Source organism: Notolepis coatsorum (assembly GCF_963971535.1).
Source record: "Notolepis coatsorum genome assembly, chromosome: 8".
Lineage (NCBI taxonomy): Eukaryota > Metazoa > Chordata > Actinopteri > Aulopiformes > Paralepididae > Notolepis > Notolepis coatsorum.
Window position 1 is genome coordinate 27,645,848 of NC_140172.1, and position 26,915 is coordinate 27,672,762.

General features: G+C 45.8%; 1 protein-coding gene across 1 annotated transcript in view; it reads left to right on the plus strand.

Moving 5' to 3' along the window:
* specc1 (sperm antigen with calponin homology and coiled-coil domains 1) overlaps nucleotides 1–26,915 on the plus strand; it is a 292,788-nt gene that overhangs the window by 44,590 nt on the left and 221,283 nt on the right. Inside the window, exons 2-3 of the mRNA XM_084320784.1 lie at nucleotides 8,337–8,509; nucleotides 20,725–20,860. Of these exons, the coding sequence (XP_084176910.1) occupies nucleotides 8,354–8,509; nucleotides 20,725–20,860 (292 nt within the window). The 5' untranslated portion in view covers nucleotides 8,337–8,353. The remainder of the gene's footprint in view (nucleotides 1–8,336; nucleotides 8,510–20,724; nucleotides 20,861–26,915) is intronic.

Consider the following 26,915-nt stretch of genomic DNA (forward strand, 5'->3'; position numbering starts at 1 on the left):
AGCAAGCTTTCAGTGGATATTTTCATTAACCATTAACCAGTGCCGATTTAAAAATGATTTTCAACTACAGTATTTGACAAGAACCTTAGGATGTGCAATGTCGAGCGGGGTGGGGGTGAACTGTACATTGGAGGGGGTTGGGTTTGGACATTTACAGGGGCCAGTATCGAATTGCAGTCTGCCGTAGGTGCTCTTTGAGAGTGGTTTTGAAAGTGGGTAGTGATTCGCATTCCTTTACAGCTGTGGGTAGGGCGTTCCACATTGATGTGGCATAATTGCGAAACGTGTTTAGTCCCTAGTATGAGCCGAATCTGGGGTTAACATAATTTGTGGAGCTCCCTCTGGTGTTGTGGTCGTGGTATTCAGTATTCACTGACCTTTGGGAAGTATTTTGACATGTACATGGGTACCTGAGTGGTGTAGTGTATCTTGTAGACCAGGCCCATTGCAAGTTGCTGTACTCTGTCGTCTACTCTAAGCCATCCTAGGTTGTCAAAGTGGGCAGGGGTGAGGTGGGTTCTAGGAGTAAGGTCAAGCAGTAGTTTCAGACCAGTTTGTTTTGTGATGTTTGTAATTTTGTTTTTAGCGCCTTTGAGGTGCTTTGGTACCATGAAGTGAAGGCATAGTCGTAGTACCCTTGAATGAGTGCTCCTGCCAGAGTCTTCAGGGTATTCTTGTTTACCAGAGAGGAGATCCGGTACAAGAATCTAGTTTGTTGGTTGACTTTTTTACATTGGATGCCATTTTGTCACAGGAAAGATTTGCCTCTAGGATGGAACCCAGGTATGTAATGTGATGTGATGTGAATGCCGTCCATGTTAGTTTACCTTGACATGTTTTTTCAAATTTGATGGAGAAGTGCATTAAATCATTTTAATGCAAAAAAGTGTCCTCTGTTCTTTAATTTCAGCATTGTCTATTGCAGAACACATTCCATTGTGGGCCGAGTGTACAGTATGCTTGGTTTCATTCCAGCCTTGCCTAAACACCAGCTGATGATTTCACAAATTGGCTCACTTCACTTTCGTTGTACCGGCTGGGTGGCGCAGCGGACATTGCGCAGCGTCACCAACGCAAGAGACACCGGGTTCGACTCCGGCTGTCGGCGTTGCCTCCGGCTTGGGCCAGTCGTCATACTAACTCAATTGGCAGAGTTAGCGGGTGGAAGTCGATGGGTGGTAATCTGGACGTTGTGGACAGCGACTCCTACAGGTCGTTTGGGGGACGCCTGCACAGCAGAGACGGGGGTAGTGTGAGCCTCCCACACGTTACACCTCGCCAATGAGAGTCCGCGCTGGCAGGTGAAAAGATGTGACAGGCTGCCTCCACATGTATCGGAGGGGACATGTGATGCAAGGCTTCTATCCTCCCTACAACCGGCCAGTGGGGGGCATATGCGAGCAACGTTTAAGACAGGGGAGGGGAGAATTGGCACAGCGGAATTGGGATGGGAGAAAAATAGAAAAAGAGGAGAAAAAGTGGATCAAATTTGTTTCCCCCCGTTGTACCATTGTGACAATGACAATAAAGATCATTCATTCATACTCTGAACCAATTTTTGACGAACCACTGCTGCCTGGGCGCAGTGATTTCATCACCTCAAAAGCCCTGTTGCTTTTTTGAAAAAAGGGGCTTTTGAGGCTTTTGCGGCTGTTCCCTAAGCCTAATGCATGCACAGAGAAGAAAAGGGTATCTGCTTGTCTAACTCCAGGGTAGATGGCAAATAAGCTAATTTCCCAAAAAGTTGGCGTGTTCCTTTTTAAGGTTGGACAGAACGGATAATACTCACAGGATCCTGCCATGGGACGGTGCTTGGAGTCATATGATAGGCCAGCGGGGCCTACAGATGCGCGTGAACACGCACACAAGCACAAACACACAGAGCACGCTGTGTGTTCTTTAATCAGACCAATCTGCGAGGACCTTTCTCTAATTATATCCCAATGTTGCTAACTGGCAAAACCCTCTGGCTCCATGGTATGCTGTGAGAGTCGGTTGGGTCTTAATTGAAAGCCTGGTCTGGTTTACATCATTTCAACCCATGCTGTGCTTCAAACGGGGCTAAAAATACAAGCCTGACTTATTCCACGTCAAGGTAAAATGGGCTAAGACGACATTGACGTTGTTTGCTGTTGAACTCGTTTAAGGTTCAAGGAGGGCAGGCCGATGGATAGTGTAGCGGTCTAAGCACTCGCCTACCACCACAGAGACCTACCTCTGGCTTGGTCAGTCGTCCCTACGAATACAATTGGCAGTGCTCACGTGTCTCTGTGCATAATTACAGCAGTGAAACTGCTTGCTGTCCGGTGAAAAGAAGCTACAGTACTGTATCGGAAGAGGCATGTGATAGTGTGTACACCCTTTCCAGACCAGACGGTAGGGTAGGGCAACGACCAGGAAGGAATTGGCCTAAGGACAAAATTGTGCGATGGGAGAAAAAGTGAAAAAAGGTTCAAGGAGGCTACCGTCATTGCTACCCAACAGGAACACGCTCCCTCACTGTACTTCTGTCCCTCAGTGTCAGGGGTGTAAAAAGTACCCAGAAATTATACTTAAGTGAAAGTATGGGTACCGTCTCAAAATCATACTCAAGTAAAAGTATCTGGCTAAAAACACACTTGAGTAAAAGTTAAAAGATTTCTACTTTTAAATGTACTTAAGTACTAAAAGGTTAAAGTAAAACTTTTTTTCTGACTGTCTATTCTTCTGATAGCAGGTGTTTAATCAAAGATCCCTACTTTCTAGTCTTGCACAAGGACCAATCAGCATGGGTATGGGCGGGTTCATTTTCCATTGATGGGGATTTGATTGGCTATTTTTAAATAAAGTGTGCCCGCAGGATTAATAACGTTAGTACGTTATTAAGTTCGGCCAGAGAAACAAATATACTAATTAAAATGGGTGGACCTACGAGATTTGTACCTTGTAGGTCTGCATTTTAAATGTAAGGAGTAAAAGGTACAAGTATACAAACCTAATAATACTCGAGTAAAGTACAAATCCCCCAAAAAAGTACTTAAGTATTGTAACAAAGTACAATTACTCAAGTACTTTACACCTCTGCTCAGTTCCAATCTATTACAGTATATCTCACTAGTGCACTTTTTGTTCATCATGATTTATTATTATTATACATTTTTTTTTATTATCTTTTTTCCCCCTCCTTTTTCCGATTTTTCTCCCATCCCACTGTTAGTCATTATGCCAATTCCCAACCCCCTTCCTGGTTGTTGCGCACTCCCCCCTACTGTTGGTCCGGGAGGCCGGAGACTGTCACAAAGTGTCACATGCTTTCCTCCGACGCATGTGCAGCCAGCCGGCAGCCAGCCTGGCAGCGCAGATTCTCACCGGGAGAGTGTAACGTGTGGAAGGTCACACTACCTCCCTCCAGATCCTACCCTCGCTGTGCAGGTGTAACCTCGGGTTCAGATTCATAACTAGCATAGGAACATAAATAGTTAATGTTAGTAGGTAAGAACTTTCTAGACAGTAAAACATTCTAGGCCCAGACTCCCCAAAACCCCATAGGATTGTGATAATGTAGTCCTGGGATAATATGCACAGGGACGTGCATTAGGATAGAAGGGGAGAATGTAACCCCGGGTTCAGATTCATAATTATCAATTACATAAATAGTTCCTGTTTATCTCTGCTACCACTTCCTGTTTTACCATGAGGTCCCACTTCCTGTATATAGCGTATGATGTCATGATTTGAAGGTTCTGGAACCTTTGTGATGTCATCCTATGATGTCATATAGAACATTCCGGAACCTCTTGGTTTCCTATATATTCAGCCAGCTCTCAAGCAGCCAGCCTCTTTCTCCTCAACCACTGGACCCGCAACATCACCCAGACGGACCGGACTAACCAACCGACTGGAAGCCGCAAGTCTCCACCAGCATCCCGGCGCAGTCCAGACCACCCACCACCAAGCGTGCTCAGCTGGATAGATACCCGATGGCGAGCCAACCCCGGAACATTTGATAAGACTAATGCCAGCCTGATGTGAATACCCATGATGCTCAACTAGGGCTCAACTATTGCTACACCATTAGTCCGGTAGGATTGAACTGAACGAGACTACAAGGACTTCCAAGGGAGGCAATCCCGTTCATCTTATGTTATTTTGATATTGTATTTTGTATTTGAATTGATTTAACTGGATATATGGATATAGATATTCTGCCATTGTATGATGTTATAATAGAACCTTCTAGAACATAGAACCTTCTACACCGGTTGTGGTGATGTCATAATAGACCTCGATTATCGCCGAATCACTTCCTGGTTTAAAGAGTTTAATGGGCCAATTCACCTAATAAGGTATTTGCATTCCCTGATAAACTAATATAGAGTTACCGATGATAACCTCAGAGACGTCTGAATGAACCCCAATGTGTTGATCCAATCGACCTAGGCCTGGATATCGACCTAACCCTCCCGCAAGGAAAGGTTACTGACCTAATCTAAAAGGGATACTTCAAAACATAAGTTGTACTTTACGTACGTATGTATTATTACTGTTTAGCTAGCGCGCTTTTAATTAAAACACCGGTTATTGTTATAACTCTGCCTCTGGTCTACAATTCTTTTAATTGTGTATATTACTCCTTGTCGCATTCGAACCTAGAACTGTGCCCGTGGCAAACAGCTGTTACTGGTATTAACACAAGTGCTACACAGGCGCCCTGACCGAACTGTAGGGGTCGCTGTCCACAATGCCCAGGACCCACCCATCAGCTTTCCCACCCCTAACACTGCCAATTGTGTTAGTATGAACGACCAGCCAAGCTGATAGCAACGCAGAGAGCTGGATTCGAACCCAGCGTCTCCAGCGTTGATGGCGAGCGCCTTGCCCACTACACCACCTAGCCGCCCTGTTCATCATGATTTAATCATCCCAGGACTGCAGAGAAGTAACGTTGATGTCGAACACGGGGGAGAGTGTTGCGGGAAATAGTATTGAATACTGATCAATCTTCCCTGCCAGTCCTGTCCCAAGCTGACTGCTTTTACCCTGCGAGGAGACGACAGACGGGTATCCCCCATTAGCAGGCCTCAGATCAGGTTTTCACAGAATGGCCTCTTCTCTGAATCAATGAGGCTGTCCCCTGGGAGTTTTTCTATAGAGGTGGCTCACTCTCCAGGACCTCAGTCTCTCACTGACCGTTCCTTAAGCTATTCCTGCCTTCTTAGGCATGCATCGATCAATACCGATACTGGTATGGGATACCAGTCTGAGTACCAGCCTAAAATAGAATATTGGTATCAGAGGATTTCCTAGAAACACGTCTAACGTGCCAGAAATCAAAGTGAGGTGACTTGATTTGCTGCATTGTTTACACGAACTCTCTAATATAAATATAACATTTTATTATATCTCAATGACTTGTGTCCAATGGATCCAAAAGCATGGTCCAAGTCTATACTGTTCATTAAAAGTAATGGATCGGATCGGTATCGATATTGGGACTGAAAAAGTCTGATCGGTGCATCCCTACTTACAGTAGGCTGGTACAGTACATTGCCAACAGTACATCGCTGACTATGTTTACATGCGTACAGTATTCCAGATACTAGCTCATTATGTCTAAGGTCTGTGATGGAAATTTAGAGTTATGGTTACGTAATGTTTTGACTTCCTGTTCATTGCATGCTGGGCTAAGGATTTCTAATTGACCCTACAGATTGAACTTGCTAGCATGCTTAGATTTAATCATTGAAGCTGTGCCAAGCCACGGTACTATCTTCCCTTTTATCTACCTTCCCCTGTCGGTGTCTCAGTCGGGGTGTTTGCTGACTGGTCAAAGGGAGCGTTGGAAGATAGACTGATCTCGTTACCCATTGTATTGCCTGATTAACATGACATGTGGCCATTGTGTTATGTGCCTGATTTAATAACAATCAGACACGTGACCATTGTGTTATGTGCCTGATTTAATAACAATCAGACATGTGGCCATTGTGTTATGTGCCTGATTTAATAACAATCAGACATGTGGCCATTGTGTTATGTGCCTGATTTAATAACGATCAGACACGTGACCATTGTATTAAACTCCCCTCAGGAGGGGCTGGAAGCTATAAAGAACCGTCTGTACCTTCATTCCTGGTTTGAGACATGCCAGGATGCTTCTATACTTTAAGCAAGTGGCTTGTAGGGCGGCTAGGTGGTGCAGTGGGCAAGGCGCTCACCACCAATGCAGGAGACGCTGGGTTCGAGCCCAGCTCTCCGCATTGCTATCAGCTTGGCTGGTCGTTCATACTAATACAATTGGCAGTATTAGGGGGTGGGAAGCTGATGGGTGGGGATCGGACGTTGTGGACAGCGACTCCTACAGGTCGGTTGGTGAGCCTGCGCAGCAGAATCAGGAAGCGACGGGGGTGGTGTGCCCTCCAAATGCAGGCCCCCGACGCTGAGAGATCGCGCTGTGCAGGTGAAAAGATGCGACTGCTGCTTCCTCGAGTACCGGAGGGGACACGTGATGTAAGGCTTCGTCCACATTGCAGCCGGCTTGTGGGAGGCATGGCCTAACAACGTTCGAGACAGGGGAGGGTAGAATTGGACGATACGAAATTGGGATGGGAGAAAAATAGAAAATGGGAGAAAAAAGTAGATAAAAAAAAAAAGCAAGTGGCTTGTCCTTCCGCGTTCCCGTTTTGCGCTCTGATTGGCCACGCACGTTTCTGGTCATGTGACATGTGCGCCAATCGTGGGACGGCAAGTTTTTGGACGGTTAAGCCTAGGCGCTCTTTCGAAGTTGGTTAAGGTTAGAGTTTGTCTTAAAGCATGGCGATAGAATGCCTGCCCTGATTCCAAACTCTAACCTTAACCAACTGCGAACGAGTCGCCTAAGCTTAACCAGTGATAAACTAGGCGTTAGGTAGTTTGCAGGCTGTTAGACCCGGAAATAGGCGCAGAACTTGCTGTCCCATGATTGGCGCACATGTCACATGACCAGAAACGTGCGTGGCCAATCAGAGCGCAAAACGGGAACGCGGAAGGACAAGCCACTTGCTTAAAGCATAGACGCTGCCAGGATAACACCCCATTTGCATATGATAAGCCATTGTTTTTTTATTTTTATTTTATTTTGGAGATCGATGTCATACTGTGACACTGAAATTAATTATTATTATTTTATAGATTTTCCACAAATAAGGGAAGGACTCAAATAGAGCTGCATAGTTCAGGGTTTTATTTAAAGTCGGTCTACAGACACCAGTGTTTTTGTCTCCTCTTCTGTGTTTTATTTCAAAGTAGGTCTACACAGCCAGTATTTTTTCTCCTTTTCATAAGAGTTTGACGTTTTCCTTTGTTATAACAGGTAAACACAGCAATAAAAAGTAATTCTTTTATTTTTGTTGCTTTTTAATTCCATTAATGCAACAAACTGTGTGCTATAAGTATAACGTATAATAAATCGCGAATTACTTTGGGTATGCAATTGTCAGGCGTTTTATGCCAACTGTGGGGTATGCTTGAGGATATATAAAACGTTATACACTGTGTTATCTTCATTTTAAGGGTAAATAGGTTGTGCGGCTCCCTGAGCATTTTATTTTGTGGGAGGGGGGGAAAAGTGGCTCTTTTGATAGTAAAGGTTGCTGACCCCTGGGTTAGAGGATAAAGGTAATTACCTTCACTTTTACTAGACGTAATACTTTTAATAGCCATGACAGGAGGAGGTGTTTACATACATTCCCATTCCCCTATCGCCAATATCTCAGAATATTGCCATCAGGAATACAGAGTATTGCCATGGAAACTAAAATACAACATTACTCCAAAAGCCAACAGTTAACTGGACAAGGTGTTTACATGCCTCAAGTGTCCCGTTCTGGGTTTTTCATAACGGGGATAAGAGCTTATCCAGGTTATTGCAAATGGCACGGTATGTTTACACACCCCAAGACAAAAAAACGTAATACTCATTCAGACTCGAAACTTAAATCTGATCCCAAGAGCCATGGCGGAAGTTGAAGCAAAGTGACCTTTTCCACACGTACCGTAGAATCACGTATTCACGTTAGCCCAACAGCGGGGCATGAAACTCCCAGGGATCCATGATTTCACTCACTCATGCGCCCTCCCTCCCACCCTAGTGGCGGTTCATATGCATAGCAATTTCCTGATTCACTTCAGCAGTAAGCAAGCTGGGCGCTGTTGTGGCTGACTGTCTGTGAGGCCCATAGAGTTATTGGACATTGTAATTAAACACTTCTGATCATGTATGATGTTTCTATCTTCCTCCCTCCTCCTCCTCCTCCTCCTCCTCCTCCTCCTCCTCCTCCTCCTCCTCCTCCTCCTCCTCCTCCGGTCCTTGTGTGCAGGTAGCAGACGAACAGCTATGTTGAAAGGGGGCGCCACCAAGGTGGGGCTGCCCAAGCCAGCGCTGCAGGAGCGAACCAGGCAGGCCTCCCTCCCCTCCTACTCCTCCGCTGCCACCTCCATGAGGACCTCCAGGTCTTCCAGCACCCTGGCCTCAGACCTGCGCCTTAGCAGGGTGAGTAATAACCACACTACACACACTGACCTCAGACCTGCTCCTTAGCAGGGTGAGTAATAACCACACTACACACACTGACCTCAGACCTGCTCCTAAAGCAGGGTGAGTAATAACCACACTACACACACTGACCTCAGACCTGCTCCTAAAGCAGGGTGAGTAATAACCACACTACACACACTGACCTCAGACCTGCTCCTAAAGCAGGGTGAGTGATAACCACACTACACACACTGACCTCAGGCCTGCTCCTAAAGCAGGGTGAGTAATAACCACACTACACACACTGACCCCAGACCACACTACACACACTGACCCCAGACCTGCTCCTAAAGCAGGGTGAGTAATAACCACACTACACACACTGACCTCAGACCTGCTCCTAAAGCAGGGTGAGTAATAACCACACTACACACACTGACCTCAGACCTGCTCCTAAAGCAGGGTGAGTAATAACCACACTACACACACTGGCCTCAGACCTGCTCCTAAAGCAGGGTGAGTGATAACCACTGACTACACACACTGACCTCAGACCACACTACACACACTGACCCCAGACCACACTACACACACTGACCCCAGACCACACTACACACACTGACCCCAGACCACACTACACACACTGACCCCAGACCACACTACACACACTGACCCCAGACCACACTACACCATCAGAACACCAGGCCATCAGAACACTGAACTCTCAACCCACAAGTACACATGAGCACACACACTCTCAGGAATTTAGCATGTCTCTTTTTATCATGCACATCTTATGTCTTCTTATTACCTTTTTTTTTTCTTTTTTACGTCTATTTTATTATTGTATTATTGCACAATCTATGCGGGCATGACCACTTGCATTTCACTGTATGCCCTGGTATGTATATGACAATAAACCTCTTGAATCTTGAATCACACTAACCACACTCAGACCACACTACACACACCCAAACACACCACTACAGTCACATATCACCGTGAGTGACGCCACCACATTGACATGTCAGGCTTTAAAACTGTGTAGGACCCAGGCCTAGAACTGCACCCTGAGAGAGGGAACTGCGCCCTGAGTGGGAGGTTCAAAGGGTCAAAGTGGGTATCAAACAGGGGGGAAGACTGTCGAGTTTTAAACTGTGGATACCAAACAGAGAAGGTAAAGACCACTTTGAACTGTTGAACAGTAATCCAGAACTATTTTATTGCACTGTAAAAAAAAATCATTTAATCTATTATATTCTACTATTTTATTGCACTGCACTATTGCACTATTTTATTCTGTCTATTTTATCCTACACTTTTTATTATTGTCTATTTAAAACTGAATCAAACCATAAACAAGGTGGCCTGTTGGGATGTTAGATCCTAATGTGAAATGTATATAGCGCCTTTCAGGAGACCCAAGGCATTTAACAGGAGGGGGCAGCTAAGGGAAGGGGCTCAGGGAACAACGTAACAACAAAACAAAGGGAAAGAAAAGAAAAGAAGGAAATCAGGCAGTCATTTACAAATTTGGTGAAGAGGTGGGTTTTGAGTTGGGATTTGAAGGAGTGCAGGGATGTTTGTAGCACTACGGATGTTTGGAGGGAGTGAGTGAGTTCCAGAGGGTGGGTGCGGCCACAGAGAAGGCTCTGGGACCGACAGTCCGCATGTTGGTGGTGGGGATGGAGAGGAGACCGGAGTCAGAAGACCACAGCCTCCAGGGCGGGATGTAGGGATGGAGGAGGTCAGCTAGGTACCGGAGGGCAAGGGAGTGAAGGGCTTTGTAGGTGATGAGGAGGATCTTGAAATTGAAGTGGGACTTGACTGGAAGCCAGTGGAGGTGGTTGAGGGTGGGGGTGATGTGGTGCCAGGACTTGGTGCCGGTGAGAACTCTGGCAGCAGAATTTTGTACGTATTGAAGCCTGTTCAGGGCATTGCTGGGTAGCCCTACGAGGACAGAGTTTGCGTAGTCGAGACGGGAGGTGACGAAGGCGTGAATGAGAGTCTCTGCTACAGAGTCGGGGAGAGAGATGGCCGGAGTCTGGAAAGGTTCCTGAGATGGAAAAAAGCTGATTTGGTTATTGATTTGATATGCAATACATGTGAATTAAGGGGCAGCGGTGGCCTAAAGGTTAGGCAACCAGGCTTGTGACCAGAATGGTCACTGGTTCAATCCCCTAGACCGGGCAAGAAAAATCAGGGGCGGGTGGAAGTGAATGAATAACACTCCCCCATCTCTCAATACTAATAGCTGAAGTGCCCTCCTTGAGCAAGGCACTTAATCCCTAACTGCTCCAGTGGAGGTGCTCAGTGGCCAACTCAGTGTGTGAGTGTGAAGCAGGGCGTTGCTGAAACGGAGCGTCCGTGCTCGGCGAACCTACCTGGGTAAATAAAGGTAAAAATAATAATAATTGTATCTGGTTTGCTACCTTAAAAAGATCAAATTAACCCTTTCACTACCACACTACAGACGGTTAACCCTTTTACTACCACACTACAGAAGGTTAACCTTTTCACAACCACACTACAGAAGGTTAACCCTTTCACTACCATACTACAGACGGTTAACCCTTTCACTTCCACCTTACAGACGGTTACCCCTTTCACTACCACACTACAGACGGTTAACCCTTTCACTACCACACTACAGAAAGTTAACTCTTTCACAACCACACTACAGAAGGTTAACCATTTCACAACCACACTACAGACGGTTAACCCTTTCACTACCACACTACAGAAGATTAACCCTTTCACTACCACACTACAGACGGTTAAGGGTTAACCTTCTGTAGTGTGGTTGTGAAAGGGTTAACCCTTTGTCGTGTGGCAGTGAAAGGTTTAATTTGATCTTTTTAAGTTAGCAAACCACATACGATTATTATTATTTTTACCTACAGAAGGTTAACCCTTTCACAACCACACTACAGAAGGTTATATATCGTACTTGGCTTATCGAGTCCCGCTCTTAAGCCTATCGAGATACCTCATCTCATGTACCTATTGTACCTCCATCAACGAGGCGCAGCCTACAAGACAGCGGGCCTGGTCACCAAACACTCTTCCTCTATTTTCGTTCCCATCATAACGGATGCAGTGCACCTTATGTTAACTAGTTGTTATGAAAAGATTATGAGAAATTGCGTAATGTTGAAAGTTACCGGAGGTTTGCTTACCCCTGGAATCTTCGGGCCATGTTTCAGCGACACGGCGGGCCTATGTTGATGTTTCCTCGTCTGATGGCAGCAGACCAAGGATTCAGCGTGCAAGGTTTGGCTATCGGGCCAGCTTGTACACAGGTAGGCCCTGTGTCATCAGGCATGGGTATTAGTGTTAGTAATGCTGGTTTGTTTTGTTACACAACCATGTTGTGTGTCGGCGCCAGGGGCGGGATGGTTTGGTGAACGTTCACTGCAGTGAACGGGTTCCAAACGGTCCTGGAAGCGTGCTGTTAAACAACTAGTGCTAATGCTACATGCTAATGCTACATGCTAACACTACTGCTACGCTGTTCTAATGTCTCCGCCGTGGGATGTTGTCGCTTTTCCCTTCTCTTGCCCGGTTCATCAATGAAGGTCAGTCGGTAGCTGATGTGGGGGTTTTGCTGAGTCTTATTTACCTTTTTACGGGTAAATGGGTTGACAACAGGGTAGGCCGTGGCTAGGTAGCCTAGCCAGGTAGCGTTACCCCTGTGTCCTGGCGGGGGTTGTTGAACAGTGTCCCCACCTGGGAGCCGATGCTTGAGGCTCGGCAGGTAGCAGCAGAGCTATACTACTGCAGGATGGGACTTAACGGCGGCCCGTGTTGTGGCTCAGCTGACTGTTGTCTGTCCATAGTAGCGTTGAAACGCTATGCTATGCTATAGTAGTGTAGTGGGCTACTGTTTTGTTCTGTCGCTCTGCTATGAGAAGGTCTGTCTATGCTACAGCTTTCTCTCCTCTCAACCATTTCATGCTGACGGTCAATCGGTGTCTATTGGGGGAGTAGTGCGGGGGGGGCTTTGTTTACCTTTTGGGTAAATGGGCTAAGCTAGGGCTGGTGTGCTGTTGTGAATATTTTGAATGAATGCGGGACTGGTTCGCTCTGGTCCGCCTCCCCTTAACGTTGTGTATATGGGCTTGCTCATTCTACAGTATTTTGTGGTTTAGTTCTTTTATTCATTTAACCCCTTCATGGTGCACACCACAGTGGAGGTTGCTGTTTGCAACCACCAATGATGCTCCGTGTTAACATCAGTCCTTTGCTTTTGACATATTGAAACAGTGCCCCGCCCGGCCGACGCCATGGGTGGGTCGGCCTGGCGGGCTGCTAAAGCCTGTACCGCCACGGTATGGAATTGGCGGCGATTAGAACTGTGTTCGAATTGCTGTTTTTTCTATCAAGAAAAATGGTGTCTGGTGGCGGGGCCTTGAGGGCCAGCCGACGTCGACACATCGCGCGAGGTTGTTGACGTTATTAGCTTTGACCTAGCCGCAAGCTATAACCGCTCAGGGTTCCCCTCTCCGCAGGGGATTTTGGTCTTCTGCTGGAGCGCGGGCGGTATTGTCCTAGGCCCCACACCGCCTCACACCGCGCAGCCAGAAGAAGAGAGAGCACAGCCTCGTCAGCGGCGATGACGAGGCCCTCGACAGGCGGCCATGTTTTCCCCCGCCAGAGGTATCCTGGGCGTTGAATCGACAGGTGTCCACTAGGGGTGGGAATCACCAGTTTCATCATGATACGATACGATATCGATTCTTTGGACAACGATACAATATTTGCCGATATCACAAAGTCTCTCACGATACAATACGATACGATTAGATTCAGGTGCCTGCGATCGATATGAGATGATATCATATGCCCATTTAACACAATCAGTAACATTTAGATCAACAAAAAAAAGGTAATGAAAATATCATTTGACATTTGTATTTTTGAGCTCTTCCAGACATTTAAAGGAAAATCAATCTATTGTTTTTAATACAAATAGACCTCCTGTTCACTGTAAAGTGCCACGTTTTTATATATTGAGCTTTAAACTTTAAGCTACATTTTTTGGAACTCAAAACTCACAACCTCCCTCTCCCAAACCGTTCCTACAACAATTTGTTGATGTTGCATGATCATGTATAGGCCTACATTTATTATGTATTATATTGTTTATGTTTAAATAACATTTAAACATCAAACTCCTCTGACCTCATCTGGTCTTTCCAAAGACGCGCGCACACACACACACAGAAAGGGAGAATGCTATGCTGTAACGTCTACACACACGGAGCTACTGCTGTTGTTCTTGGGCGGATATGAGACTCGCCACAGGATTTTCAAAATAAGAGTATCGATATGAATCGATCTTATTACATCGCATCGATCCGATTCGATTGTTGATAATTACATCGATGTATCGATCTGGATCGATGTATCGTCCCACCCCTAGTGTCCACAAGGCCGACAGCCTTGGCGGCCGAGGGATCGGCCATGTTGGATGGGCTCGGCTTGGAACAACAAGCCGTCACCGTCCTGCCGCGAGCAGCCCACTCTCCTATCACTCCCTCCCCCAACACCAGCGGAAAAAGGGGGCTCTGATTGTTTCCTTTGGCTGCGGGCCGCGTGCCTTCGTTGAAGCGCGGGCGGCCCCACTTTTCGCTTCTCATGGGGACAGGGGCTGACACCCAGTTGATGGCTGAGCCTGGGTCTGTCCGTGAGAATGTTGTGCTGTCAAGCGGCTCCCACACCATAAGCTGTGTTGGTTGAGCCTGGTGTTACGTCTGTCAACTATAAGTGTTGTCAGCAGGGGGGCTCGAAACCTTTTGAGGCACACAGTGCGGGCTTCCCCGGCCTCGCCTTCGCCAGGCCAGGTATCATGTTGGTGCCTCCCACTCCTGAAAGATTGGCAGTGGTCTCGCAGGCACGCGTGATTTGGGTGGTAGTAATATCACTGCAGGGCTACGGTGTGTAGGAACCCATGGGGTCCTCACACCTTGCATGTCCGGCTGCAGAACAACTCCTCAGCATGTTCTGGAGGGGTGTTCAGTGGGGGGGCTTTTTCACCTAGAAAGCCCCCCGTATCAAACCGGCCCTTTCTGTCGGGGTCCCCCCTTGGGTGCGATTGCCTCGTGGGTAGTGTCAGGGTCAGATGTCCCGACACGGAACGCTCTGCTCGCACGGGTCCAGGGTTGGCTACGCACAGCGGGTGGGACCAGGCCAACTATCTACAGTTCCTGGCGGACCTGCGCCACATGGCGGCGGGTGCGTTGGGAGTGTCATCACATATGACTACGGCAGTACCATATGTTGAGGTGGATGGAGAGAACGCTGAGGCGGGGACTTGTGTTTACACAACCCCGCCCGTTTTCGGGTTTGGTACAGACCCTATTGTCAGGGTCTCCAGCAGTGACAGCTCTGGTCAACGAGATCCAATCTCTGTGGACGAAGCAAGCCATCGTCGTGGCGTTCTCCTCCCGGTGTTCTCTGGTGCCTGAGAAATCGGGAGGGGGGGGGTCAGACCCATGCTGGACCTGTCCCATGGGAAGGTTCGGCATTTTTTGGATCGTCTCCTACCTGTTGAAAACTGTCAGGTGGGGGTCTGGTTCTCCTCCATAGACCTGTAGGATGCGTATTCGCATCTCCGATCTTCCATCGTAGGGCTTACCTACGCTTCCTTTGCAGGGTTAGCGTATGAGTACCAGAGGCTGCCGTTCGGTTTTTCTCTGGCTCCCCGCATCTTCACCAGGTGCGTGGAGGCCGCACTGGGGCCTCTGCGTCGTCAGGGGTTACGGAGTGTATTCTGCCCTGACGACGTTCTGGTCCTTCGCGGTCAAGGTGGATCGTCAGGTCTCGTACCAGGCAGGTCTCCTCTTCCCAGTCAACGGTTGGAGGGCTATGGGCATCCCTCTCAGAGCGTGTTGTCGACACGCTCGGGATCGACATACAGGGAGGAGTACGCTCCCCCCGTCTGCACCAGGCGGCGGGCGGCTGGCTATGGGCGTCCTCCATCTGCGCTCCCCACATCCCCGGCAGGGTGAATGTGGGTACAGGTGTACTGTCGCGGGGCGGTCCTCATCCTGGACGGGTGGGGATTACGTCCGGACATAGCCAGGCAGGTCTGGGACCGATGCCGTGCCGCCTGGGATTCTTCCCCATACATCTGTTAGGTCAGTTGTTGGGACGGGTACGTTGAGGAGCGCAGGTTCTTGATCCTGATGGCGCCGGACCGGGGCGCAGCTGTGTGGTTCCCGGTCCTGATCCAGCTACTGGTAGTCTGGAGAGGATGGACCCTTCTGTGGTTGATACCATCCGGAATGCGCATGCTCCCTCCACTGTCGCGCTTACGCGGGCAGATGGCGTATGTTTCAAGTGTGGTGTAAGGCGGGGGGCCGGGACCCAGTCTCCTGCCCCCTGGATGCTGTCCTTATTTACCTCCAGTCTCTCCTTGATAGACTGTCGGCTTCGACGGTGAGGGTATATGCAGCAGCTATATCCTCCCATCATGAGGGATTTGAGGGGGATGTCTTGTTCAGCCACCCTCTTGTGAAGCGTTTCCTGCTTGGCGCTCGACGCATTAAGCCGGTGCAACGCTCTTTGGCTCCGAGTTGGGATCTTTAATTGGTCCTCGTCGGTTGTCCTTGGCCCCGTTTGAGCCTCTTGAGCACGCGTCGTTGGAACAGCTGTCGTTCAAGACTGCGTTCTTGCTGGCCGTCACCTCCGCTGAACGCGTGGGTGTGCTTTGTGCTCTCTCGGCACGACCAGAGTGCCTGTCTTTCGTTCCGATTGCGGTGCCACTCTGCGGCCTAATCCTGCCTTCGTGCCTGTAAATATCCAGAGTTCTTCCGCTCCAGGGATATTGTGGTTCAGGCGTTTCTTCCGCCTCCTCACGCTAGTGAGTTAGATGCGGGCCTTCACCTGTCATGTCCGGTCCGTGCTTTGGGAATTACCTCAGCCGTACTCAGGACCTCGGTGTCACCGATCAGCTTTTTGTCTGTCACGGTGGTTCTCAGGCCGGTAAGGCACTATCGAACAACGCCTGTCCCATTGGTTGAGCAAGGGCATTGCCCTCTGCTACACGTTGGCCGGGCTGGATCCCCCTGGGGGCGTCAGGGCGCACTCCACTCGTGGGGTGGCTGCCTCTGCCGCTCTGCTGGGTGGGGCCTCGGTGGAGGACATCTGTGCTGCAGCTTCATGATCCTCCCCGGGCCCCTTTGTAAGGTTTTACCTCATGGACATGACCGGGGGTTCTGTCTCCCAGGCGGTTCTGGGGTCTGTGGCCTTTCCTGCTTCCCGTCCGTTGGTAGGGTAGCAGGAGTGTGTGGGTATGGGCCACAGTGTGTTAGGTCACACGTGGTTCCGCCTGTGCTGTGTGTTCAAGGGGTTCTAGTTCCTCCTTGCTCGCACTCCGGTGGAGTTGACTGCGCCCCCCCTTCATTAGGAAGGATGGGGTGACGGGACTCCCCAAACCCCTTGATGTGGGCTTACGAGTCCTCAGGGGGTACATTTGTCGGGCCTCGCGTCCGCTCTAACCCATATCTCGATAGGCTTAAGAGCGGGACGCGATAAGCCAAGTACGATATATAACGATAGGTTATGTATATAACCTAGTTATATGAGTACTGGCTGAGCGTCCCAATCTTAAGCGGCCCTGAGTTCCCTTTTGAGGGATCTTTTACTGGGAACGGGATTTTTTGGCGAGGAAGAGTGTTTGGTGACCAGGCCCGCTGTCTTGTAGGCTGCGCCTCCATAGGGGCGGGACCCGGCAGGTGTGGGTGTATCTGTTTTTTATTCGTTGATGGAGGTACAATAGGTACATGAGATGAGGTATCTCGATAGGCTTAAGATCGGGACGCTCAGCCAGTACTCATATAACTAGGTTATATACATAACCTTTATCGTTAACCCTTTCACTACCACACTACAGACTGTTAACCGTCTGTAGTCTGGTAGTGAAAGGTTAACATTCTGTAGTGTGGTAGTGAAAGGGTTAAGGTAGGGAATGGTACTCTCACCACTGCATCCTGTATGATAAAGTGGGTTGGTCTTTTCTGCCAGAGAGGCAAAATAAACGTTGGTATCCGTGTATATTTAAGGCCATTGTCGGAAAAATTACCACTTTATATCACAATGTTGCTAGATTGGAATTATGGACCCAATTGACCTGCTCAAAATGATGGACCCAATTGACCTGCTCACATGACTTCAGGTCCCCAGAGGACTGACTGAACTTGTACAGTCAGCCTTTTGTTTTAATGCTCCAGCTTCCTGGAATGAACGCACGCTAAAATCAATACCCTACTATCCTCTGGAGTACGGACAGTTTAAAAACATGGTTACAGAAGGGGGCGACTGGGTGGCGTAGCGGAGATTGCGCTCGTCACCAATGCAAGAGACTCCGGTCTCGAATCCCGGTGTCGGCATTGCCTGTGGCTTGGGCCAGTCGTCATACTATCTCAATTGACAGAGGTAGCGGGTGGAAGTCGATGGGTGGGGATTGGACGTTGTGGACAGCGACTCCTACAGGTCGGTTGGGTGACGCCTGCACAGCAGTGACGGGAAGTATCGGGGCAGCGTGAGCCTCCCACGGCGCGTTACTCCTCGCCACTGAGAGTCCGCGCTGTCTGGTGAAAAGATGCGACAGGCTGCCTCCTCGTGTACCGGAGCGGACACGTGATGCAAGGCTTCTATCCTCACTACAGCCGACCAGTGGGAGGTCTAGCAACGTTCAAGACAGGGGAGGGGAGAATTGGCAATACGGAATTGGGATGGGAGAAAAATAGAAAAATAAGAAGAAAGAGTGGATAAAAAACAAAACATGGTTATAGATCTCCCTGCTTCAGTTTGTAACTGTTTTTAATTTTGATCTTTCTATATTTGTGTTTTCTTTCTACCTGTGTTTTTGTCCTATTTATTCAACTATCTAAACAAATTTTCTACTTTATCTTTATCTTGTGTTTTAATATGCCTGTAATCTCGACAGCATTGGAAATGAGGGAAGCATCAACAGCAGTATTGCCATTAACCTTTTTTTTATGCACATTAGAAAAGCTTATAGGAAAATGGCAAAATCCGAAACAAAGTTCCTCAATTGTCCCAATTTTTTTTTTATCCTAGCTTGAGGTGGATTTTGGAAATGCAGAAAACATTTTAATGCACAAAATAGGCGATTGAAGATCAATTGTCAAATAAATAATGACGTAGACGTAGAGGATAAAGTCTTACATGGTCAGCTGTTGGGTCCGATTCCATTGGACAGAAAGTCTTAACAGGGTTTGAACTTTCTGAAATGATGCAGCTAAATGATCCACCACAACTTCCCCATAACTATCATGTGTGTGGCTGCTGGGGAGACGCAGAACACGTAATGGAGCAAATGTGACATGTTCAGTATAATGTTGTTACTGTATATCTGTCTGTTGGGAGCAGCCATATTACCTATAAGGGTGTAAAATATCATGTCTATCTCATGGCATAATAGATTCAGGTTCCTGATGCATCACTTTGTTACCACTGCTCCCAGTCACTCCTATGAATAATACATATATATATATTTTTTAAATATGTATTTGTATAGCACTTTGCATACATAAAATGCAGTTCAAAGTGCTTCACAGCAGTAAGAAATACAGGTATAAGTGAGCATAAAAAAGATAGAGGTAGCAAGGTAAGGTAAAAAAAAAAGTGTTTCACATTAGGATCTAACATCCCAATAGGCCTCTCTGTTTACGGTTTCATTCAGTAATAAAAATATAAAAATAGAATAGACAGAGTAAAAAAGTGTGGTTTGATTCAATAAAGACGACTGCTCTACCTCCTAGAGACGACTGCTCTACCTCCTGAGCCACTGTCGACCCCTAGTGTACGTCACCAAGGAGCCATTACTGTGTAGTCTCACTCCAGCTCAGCACTCATCCTCTTGACTAGCCTCCAACAAACCTTGCGTGATGGCAGCTGGCTTTGCGAGATCACACAAGAATGTCAGGCTTTGTGCCCGAATCGCAGTGGTTCGGACCAATCTGCGTTCTTTTGAGGAGCCGCTGGCAGCTACGGGTGTGATTTAGGTGTGACGCCGGCAAGAAGACTGCAAGTTATGACATTTTCAAAAGTTGGACTTCCCAGATGGTTCTGTGTAACGGAGCGTGTGGCGGGTCAGGTTAACCGCTCACCAGCACCAACGTGACCGGGACATTGTGGACCACAGGATTATCTGGTGAAGCGGGGGGTATTTGCACCACCTACTCTTGGAACATTGTGATTTGAACCTCGTTACGAATGCATCGATACAATAATATAGGGGAGAGTATCAATATAATGGACTATATTTAGATATATATACACACACACACCTATAGTTATTTATTTATTTTCATTTCATTTTATTAAAAAAAAATTGTGATGGAATATAGTGGAATATCAATAGCTTACAATATAGTTTATTTAATATGTATATCCAGTGCCTATGAATCAAGGTAAAATACTGTAGTATATGTATTTATGTTTATTTTGTATGTATATCCAGTGCCTATGAATCAAGGTAAAATACTGTAGTATATGTATTTATGTTTACTTTGTATGTATATCCAGTGCCTATGGATCAGGGTAAAAGACTAGTAGTATATGTATTTATGTTTATTTTGTATGTATATCCAGTGCCTATGGATCAGGGTAAAAGACTAGTATATGAATTTATGTTTATGGTTTCTCACTGCTTGTGAATTTAGTGCATATTAATATATACTGTATTACGGTATGTAATATATATTTTACTATGTATGATTCCATATGATTAAGGATAATATATTATCATACTAACATATTATGGTATGTATAGTCATATATTTGAGAGTGACAGATATTGTCACTCTGATTTTAATACTACTTGGTTGTTTGTCTGTAAATGTCTTATCTATTGTCATGTTTATATGTTATGTGTGGAACCCAGGAAGAGTAGCTGATGTTCTACATCAGCTAATGGGGATCCTAATCAAATCATAAATCATATATCAGTATTGCCCCTCACCCCTTTCAGAATCAGAATCGGAAAGGTCTTTATTTGCCAAGTAGTTTTCACATACAAGGAATTTGCTTTGGATGTTATTGGTGCGACATTAGCGGACAGACATTAACAGACTAATAATACAATAAAGAGGTGGAGTAAAATAACATTTAAAATTAGCCATATTTCAATATGATGACTTCCTACACTTAAGTCATCGTAGGGACTAACAGCAGATATGTGTTGTGTTTTTTTTTAGCTAAAGAGAGCCAGTAGTGACGACGCCCTGACCAAACCAGCCCTCTGTGCGGCTGCTGCCGGCTCCCGCATGAGGAAGACTGCCACCACCGGAGCCATCTCTGACCTGGCAGAGAACCGGCCTCGCACCCTACCAGGTAGGAATGAATGAATGAATGAATGATTTTATTTCTGTATTTATTTTATTTATTTTTTACAAAGCATAGTAGTAGAACTTCAAAAAAAATGAAACAAATAAAATTACGGAAAAGGTGTAGGAGGAATAAGCCGAGGCTTATAATTGCCTACCTTTTTTACATTACAATATTTACAAATTATTTACAAAATTAAAAAATATTTACGTATACACATTTATTTATGTTTTTATTTTTATTTATTTTTTAATACCGGTACTTTCCTTTTTATATATATATTTTTTTATTTTTTATTTTTCCCTTTGTCACTATTTGAACACAGCTATGTTATAGATCAAATATAACTAGGATAATAATGAGGTTTTATATTTATGTATCACCTTATATTTGAGTAATTTCTTAAAAGTATGTAGCGAACTACACATTTTTACTTCTTTGTCAAAGCTATTCCATAATTACATGTACACCATGAGCTCACTCCTTTTACACGGCCAGGCCTCGCACCCTACCAGGTAACACCATGAGCTCACTCCTTTTACACGGCCAGGCCGCGCACCCTACCAGGTAACACCATGAGCTCACTCCTTTTACACGGCCAGGCCTCGCACCCTACCAGGTAACACCATGAGCTCACTCCTTTTACACGGCCAGGCCGCGCACCCTACCAGGTAACACCATGAGCTCACTCCTTTTACACGGCCAGGCCGCGCACCCTACCAGGTAACACCATGAGCTCACTCCTTTTACACGGCCAGGCCTCGCACCCTACCAGGTAACACCATGAGCTCACTCCTTTTACACGGCCAGGCCTCGCACCCTACCAGGTAACACCATGAGCTCACTCCTTTTACACGGCCAGGCCTCGCACCCTACCAGGTAACACCATGAGCTCACTCCTTTTACACGGCCAGGCCGCGCACCCTACCAGGTAACACCATGAGCTCACTCCTTTTACACGGCCAGGCCGCGCACCCTACCAGGTAACACCATGAGCTCACTCCTTTTACACGGCCAGGCCTCGCACCCTACCAGGTAACACCATGAGCTCACTCCTTTTACACGGCCAGGCCTCGCACCCTACCAGGTAACACCATGAGCTCAGCCCTTTTACACGGCCAGGCCTCGCACCCTACCAGGTAACACCATGAGCTCAGCCCTTTTACACGGCCAGGCCTCGCACCCTACCAGGTAACACCATGAGCTCACTCCTTTTACACGTCAAAACACCTCATAGCAGCCAATCTCGCTTAAAATATGTAATAAAATATGTATTAACCACAGGAAATAGGTACATAATGTACGTTATGTTATAGCCATAAGTAATATATTTTACGTATTGTATATACAGTAAGTCATATTTACGTTTCGTATCGGCGAAAGTCCAAAAAAGAAAACGGTGTGTTTGTATCAGGGTGGGTGGCTTGGTCTAGTGGTGAGCACACTTAACTAGTTTATTGACTCCCGATTTTGGACTTTCACCCATACAAAATGTAAATATATTACATATATATAACATAATTCTTCGTTGATTAAGTACTTTATTTGCGTATTCTGATGAGACCGTGTTGCTCATAGAGACCAGCAATGTCACCAATTTACTCATTCATTCATTCACTCACTCACTCACAGTTAGCCACTCTGCCCCTAGTGGCGGTTCATATGCGGCATGACACTTTGACTCATGTTCAGAGAATCTGCCCTGATGCTACATCTATGAGGGATGGGAATTGATAAGATTTTATCGATACGATTCCCTTATCGATTCCTGCAAATTTTTATAAATAAATTGGAAATGCAACAGAGCTAAGCTGGTTAGAATAACAACATGCAACTTGACATTTCTGATTGTCATTTATCATTTATTGTTGAGCCCCCATGTCAGAAAAATACAAAAACTGTAAAAAATAAATTAACTATACACTTAAAATAATGTATTTGAGAACTAATTTAATCTATTGAACTGTAGTTGCATTCAACAGGTCGTTATTGCAAAAGAGAATTTGTTAGCAATAACCTACCTGTATAAATAAAGGCCAGCTCAGTGTTCTCTCTCTGTCTCTCTGCAATGAGCATGGCTATTTAGCTGGCTAGCGGCTAACGTTACTTTACCATGTAAATGAATGACTAGGATGCAAAGCACTTTCAGTTTTCACTGCACACACAAAACGGTCGCAATATTGAGCCCTTTAGGTTTTCCTAGTCAAGGAATCAAATACCGTAGTCTGCTATGGCTGCATGCGTGGCGCTAACGTTATTGTTTTTATATGCACAACTGTCGGAAAAACATGGCATCGATAAGAGGAATCGATAGTCACGGAGGCATGCGATTTCCGATTCTCGATTCCCATCCCTCACTGTCCTGGTTTTATAATGAAAAGGGTGTCGCTGTCGACCCGACGACACGGTAATGACTTTGAGACAGACAAGATGCATATATACAGTATATATATATATATATATATATATATATATATATATATATATATATATATATATATATATATATATAAAAAAGAAATAACACAAAAGAATATATAATAAATGAAAAAGAAAGAAAAGCACTAAATTAAATATGATACCCACCACTGTGTCCTTTATGAAGAGGTTGGGTGGCCTTCTCAGGCTGAAAGGCGTAACTATCATTGGTAAGCTTTCCCCTTACAACGCTGTTGTAATAGAATTGTGGAACCTATTCTACACGTTCAAAATGACTGGCTGGTTCTTAGGGTTCCTCCCGTTTGCTCTGAACTAGATAAAACTCTTTTGATGCTTCCAACACCTGGAATGCCCTCAGACTGACTCTGAAGTTGGAGGTTCTTCCTTCTCTTGCTGCATTTAAAAGTATGATCTCCGACCATTGTGTGTCGACTTGTAACTGTCTTAACTGATTTTAAAATTTGTATTCTTATTTGTTGTGCTATATTTATGAATCTACTGATAACTGTGTCTTGTTTTGTAAGCTTGTCGTTTTTTGCTTTGACGACCACTGAGAGGACTCCGATCATCTTGATATTGTCTGTATTATATCTGTTTGACTCAAGAGTCAAGAGACACTTTATTGTCCCATCAGCTGGGAAATTTGTCTTGGGCTTACACCCACACTACAGCCACAGACACATACATACAGACATGACACAACACAACTGACTCCAAACAGAGGAGATAAACAATGTAAAAGATACAGTAAAGTACCTGCACAGCACCCAAGTACAATTAACTATGTTTGACCACTAGAGGGCCACAGCTCATCGCTGTAATAGTTAGTAAAAGCCCTCAGTCCTGCTGAGCTCTCAGTATGTATGGCCTCTTGGTGGGGAGCAGGTGGTTGTCTCTAAAAGATTCCTTGTGTTTTGATCCAAAGCTGACAGAATGGACCGGACACATTCACCGCCTGCTCCTCTTTACAACGTCTGCTTAACACTTTGATTGGGAAAATATGCCTTTTCCTTTTTTCTCCCCCAATGCAAGTGAAAATATTGATCTTTATTGATGTCCTCTGAAATCTGTAGCCGTCTCTCTTTTTTGCAAGCTTTTCATGATTAGGTGTGTGTGTGTGTGTGTGTCTGTTCGCGTGCGTGCAAATGTGTGAGGTTGCTACTAGTGCAGGTGCGGCAAATCGGGCATGAGTGAATTACATGAGCAATAATTAGTGTGACATGGTGGAGGTATGCTGGTGTTTTATGGTGTATGAATACCAGAGGGAGGGTGGAGCTGTCGGGTCAGGCTAACTGAACTAGACAGAGGAGCCATGTCATCCATCTCAGCATGGCTGTGTTGTCTGATGATTGCATTACACACTCTCAGACATTTTGATTGGTGGGGGAAATAAATAATCAGGAAAATGTCATGTTGCTTCAACCCACTGCTAGCCAAGCTGTTTTTCTTCCATAGAATCATTTTTGTTTTGTTTTGTCTATAGACATTCTTAAATCTGTGATGATCTATGTGTGATTATGATGGACCACTACAATATCAGCCTAGACCCGCCACAAATAGATTCCCCAAACTGATTTAAAAGTCAAAAGTGATTATTGCAAGGCGGCTAAGTGGCGCAGTGGGCAAGGCGCTCACCACTAACGCAGGAGATGCTGGGTTCGAGCCCAGCTCTCTGCGTTGCTACCGGCTTGGCTGGTCGTTCATACTAATACAATTGGCAGTGTTAGGGGGTGGGAAAGTCGGTGGGTGGGGATCGGACGTTGTGGACAGCGACTCCTACAGGTCGGTTGGTGCGCCTGTACAGCAGAATCAGGAAGTATCGGGGGCAACGTGAGCCTCCCACGCGTTACTCCTCGCCACTGAGAGATCGTGCTGTACAGGTGAAAAGATGCGACAGCTGCCTCCTCGTGTACCGGAGGGGACACGTGATGCAAGGCTTGGTCCTCACTGCAGCCGACCAGTGGGAGGCATAGTCTAGCAACGTTCGAGACAGGGGAGGGGAGAATTGGATAATACGAAATTGGGATGGGAGACAAATAGAAAATGGGGAGAAAAAGTAGATTAAAAAAAGGTGATTATTGCACTGTGTGCACACTTTACATTCCAATCCTCCTCGCTCACCATAGCTTGTGGTGTATGGTAGAGAAAGGTGTCTTATGATTCAAACCAAGATGAGGGTGTAGTAGCATACATACAGTAGCGTTTCCATAACAAGTCAAGACAACATATGAACAAATATGAAAGGAATTGTTTTCCGTAATTTTGTTGTTCATCACAGCATATCCTTGGGCAATTCTTGGTAACTGTTTGTTTCTGGAAGACCATATATACACATAGTGTTTTAGATGCTAGTGATTTGGTTAGATGCCTTCTTCACCTGGTCTCCAGGGTTTTAAGTGGGACTCTAAAGCCAGATCCAAGTATGGTGAACAGGTTTTCTCATAACCAATGGTGTTTAGTAGTAATCCAAAACAATCCAATTGAAACTATTCGGTAATACAAAAAAAAAGTTCAGTAAATTTATTTTTTTTGATCCACTTTTTCTCCCATTTTTCTATATTTTCTCCCATCCCAATTTTCATATCATCCAATTCAACCCTCCCCTGTCACGAACGCTGTTTCTTGCCTCCCACAAGCCGGCTGCAATGTGGACTAAGTCATACATAGCACAAGTCCCCTCCGATACTTGAGGTAACAGCAGTCGCATCTTTTCACCTGCGCAGCTCGATCTCTGTGTCGAGGAGTAACGCGTGGGAGGCTCACGCTGCCCCCGACACTTCCTGATTCTACTGCGCAGGCGCACCAACCGACTTGTAGGAGTCGCTTGTTCACAACGTTCGATCCCCACCCATCAGTTTTCCCTCCCCGTAATACGGCCAATGTGTATTACTGCGGACGACCAGCTAAACTGAAAACAATGTGGAGAGCTGGATTCGAACACGCGAATCCAGCGTCTCCACATTGGTGGCGAGTGCCTTGCCCACTACACCACCTAGCCGCCCAAGTTCAGTAAATTCTAAATGCTTCAGTGTAAAGTAAAAAAATTATAATAAAAAAAAAAAAAAATGTATTTTGGAAAACGGCTGATATATTGTTTTTCCTCCAGGGATTCCTGTTTTTGAGTTTCATTTTGGTATCTATTTATCAGGGTTCGCACAAGGTCCTAGAAGTGCTTAAAGTGCTTGATTTTAATTTTTTTTTTAACAAGGTGCTTAAAAAGTCATTGGAATTCAAATCAACCATTTGCATTGAACGTTTTGTTCATCCACGATAAAACATTTCTGAATCTTGTTGAAAAAAATGAAAATTAAATCTGAATCAAGAAATAAATTTTTTTGTATTTAAAGTTTAAACTAATTGTCGGAAATTGGTTTAAACTTTTAAGCCATAAATATTGGATCCGACTTTTTTTTCATATAAAAAACGCATTTAAGTGAAAAATTGTGGAAAATAGTGCTTGGAAAAGTACTTGAAAGTCTTTGAATTTCATTGTGCAATGTCTGTGGGAACCCTGCTTTATCCAAGAGAGGGAAAAGAACAGAACTGATTTCACGTCTTCTCACCAGCCCTTCACACCTGATTACTATTATATCCCTGAACAGCAGTGGTTTAGGGATATTAT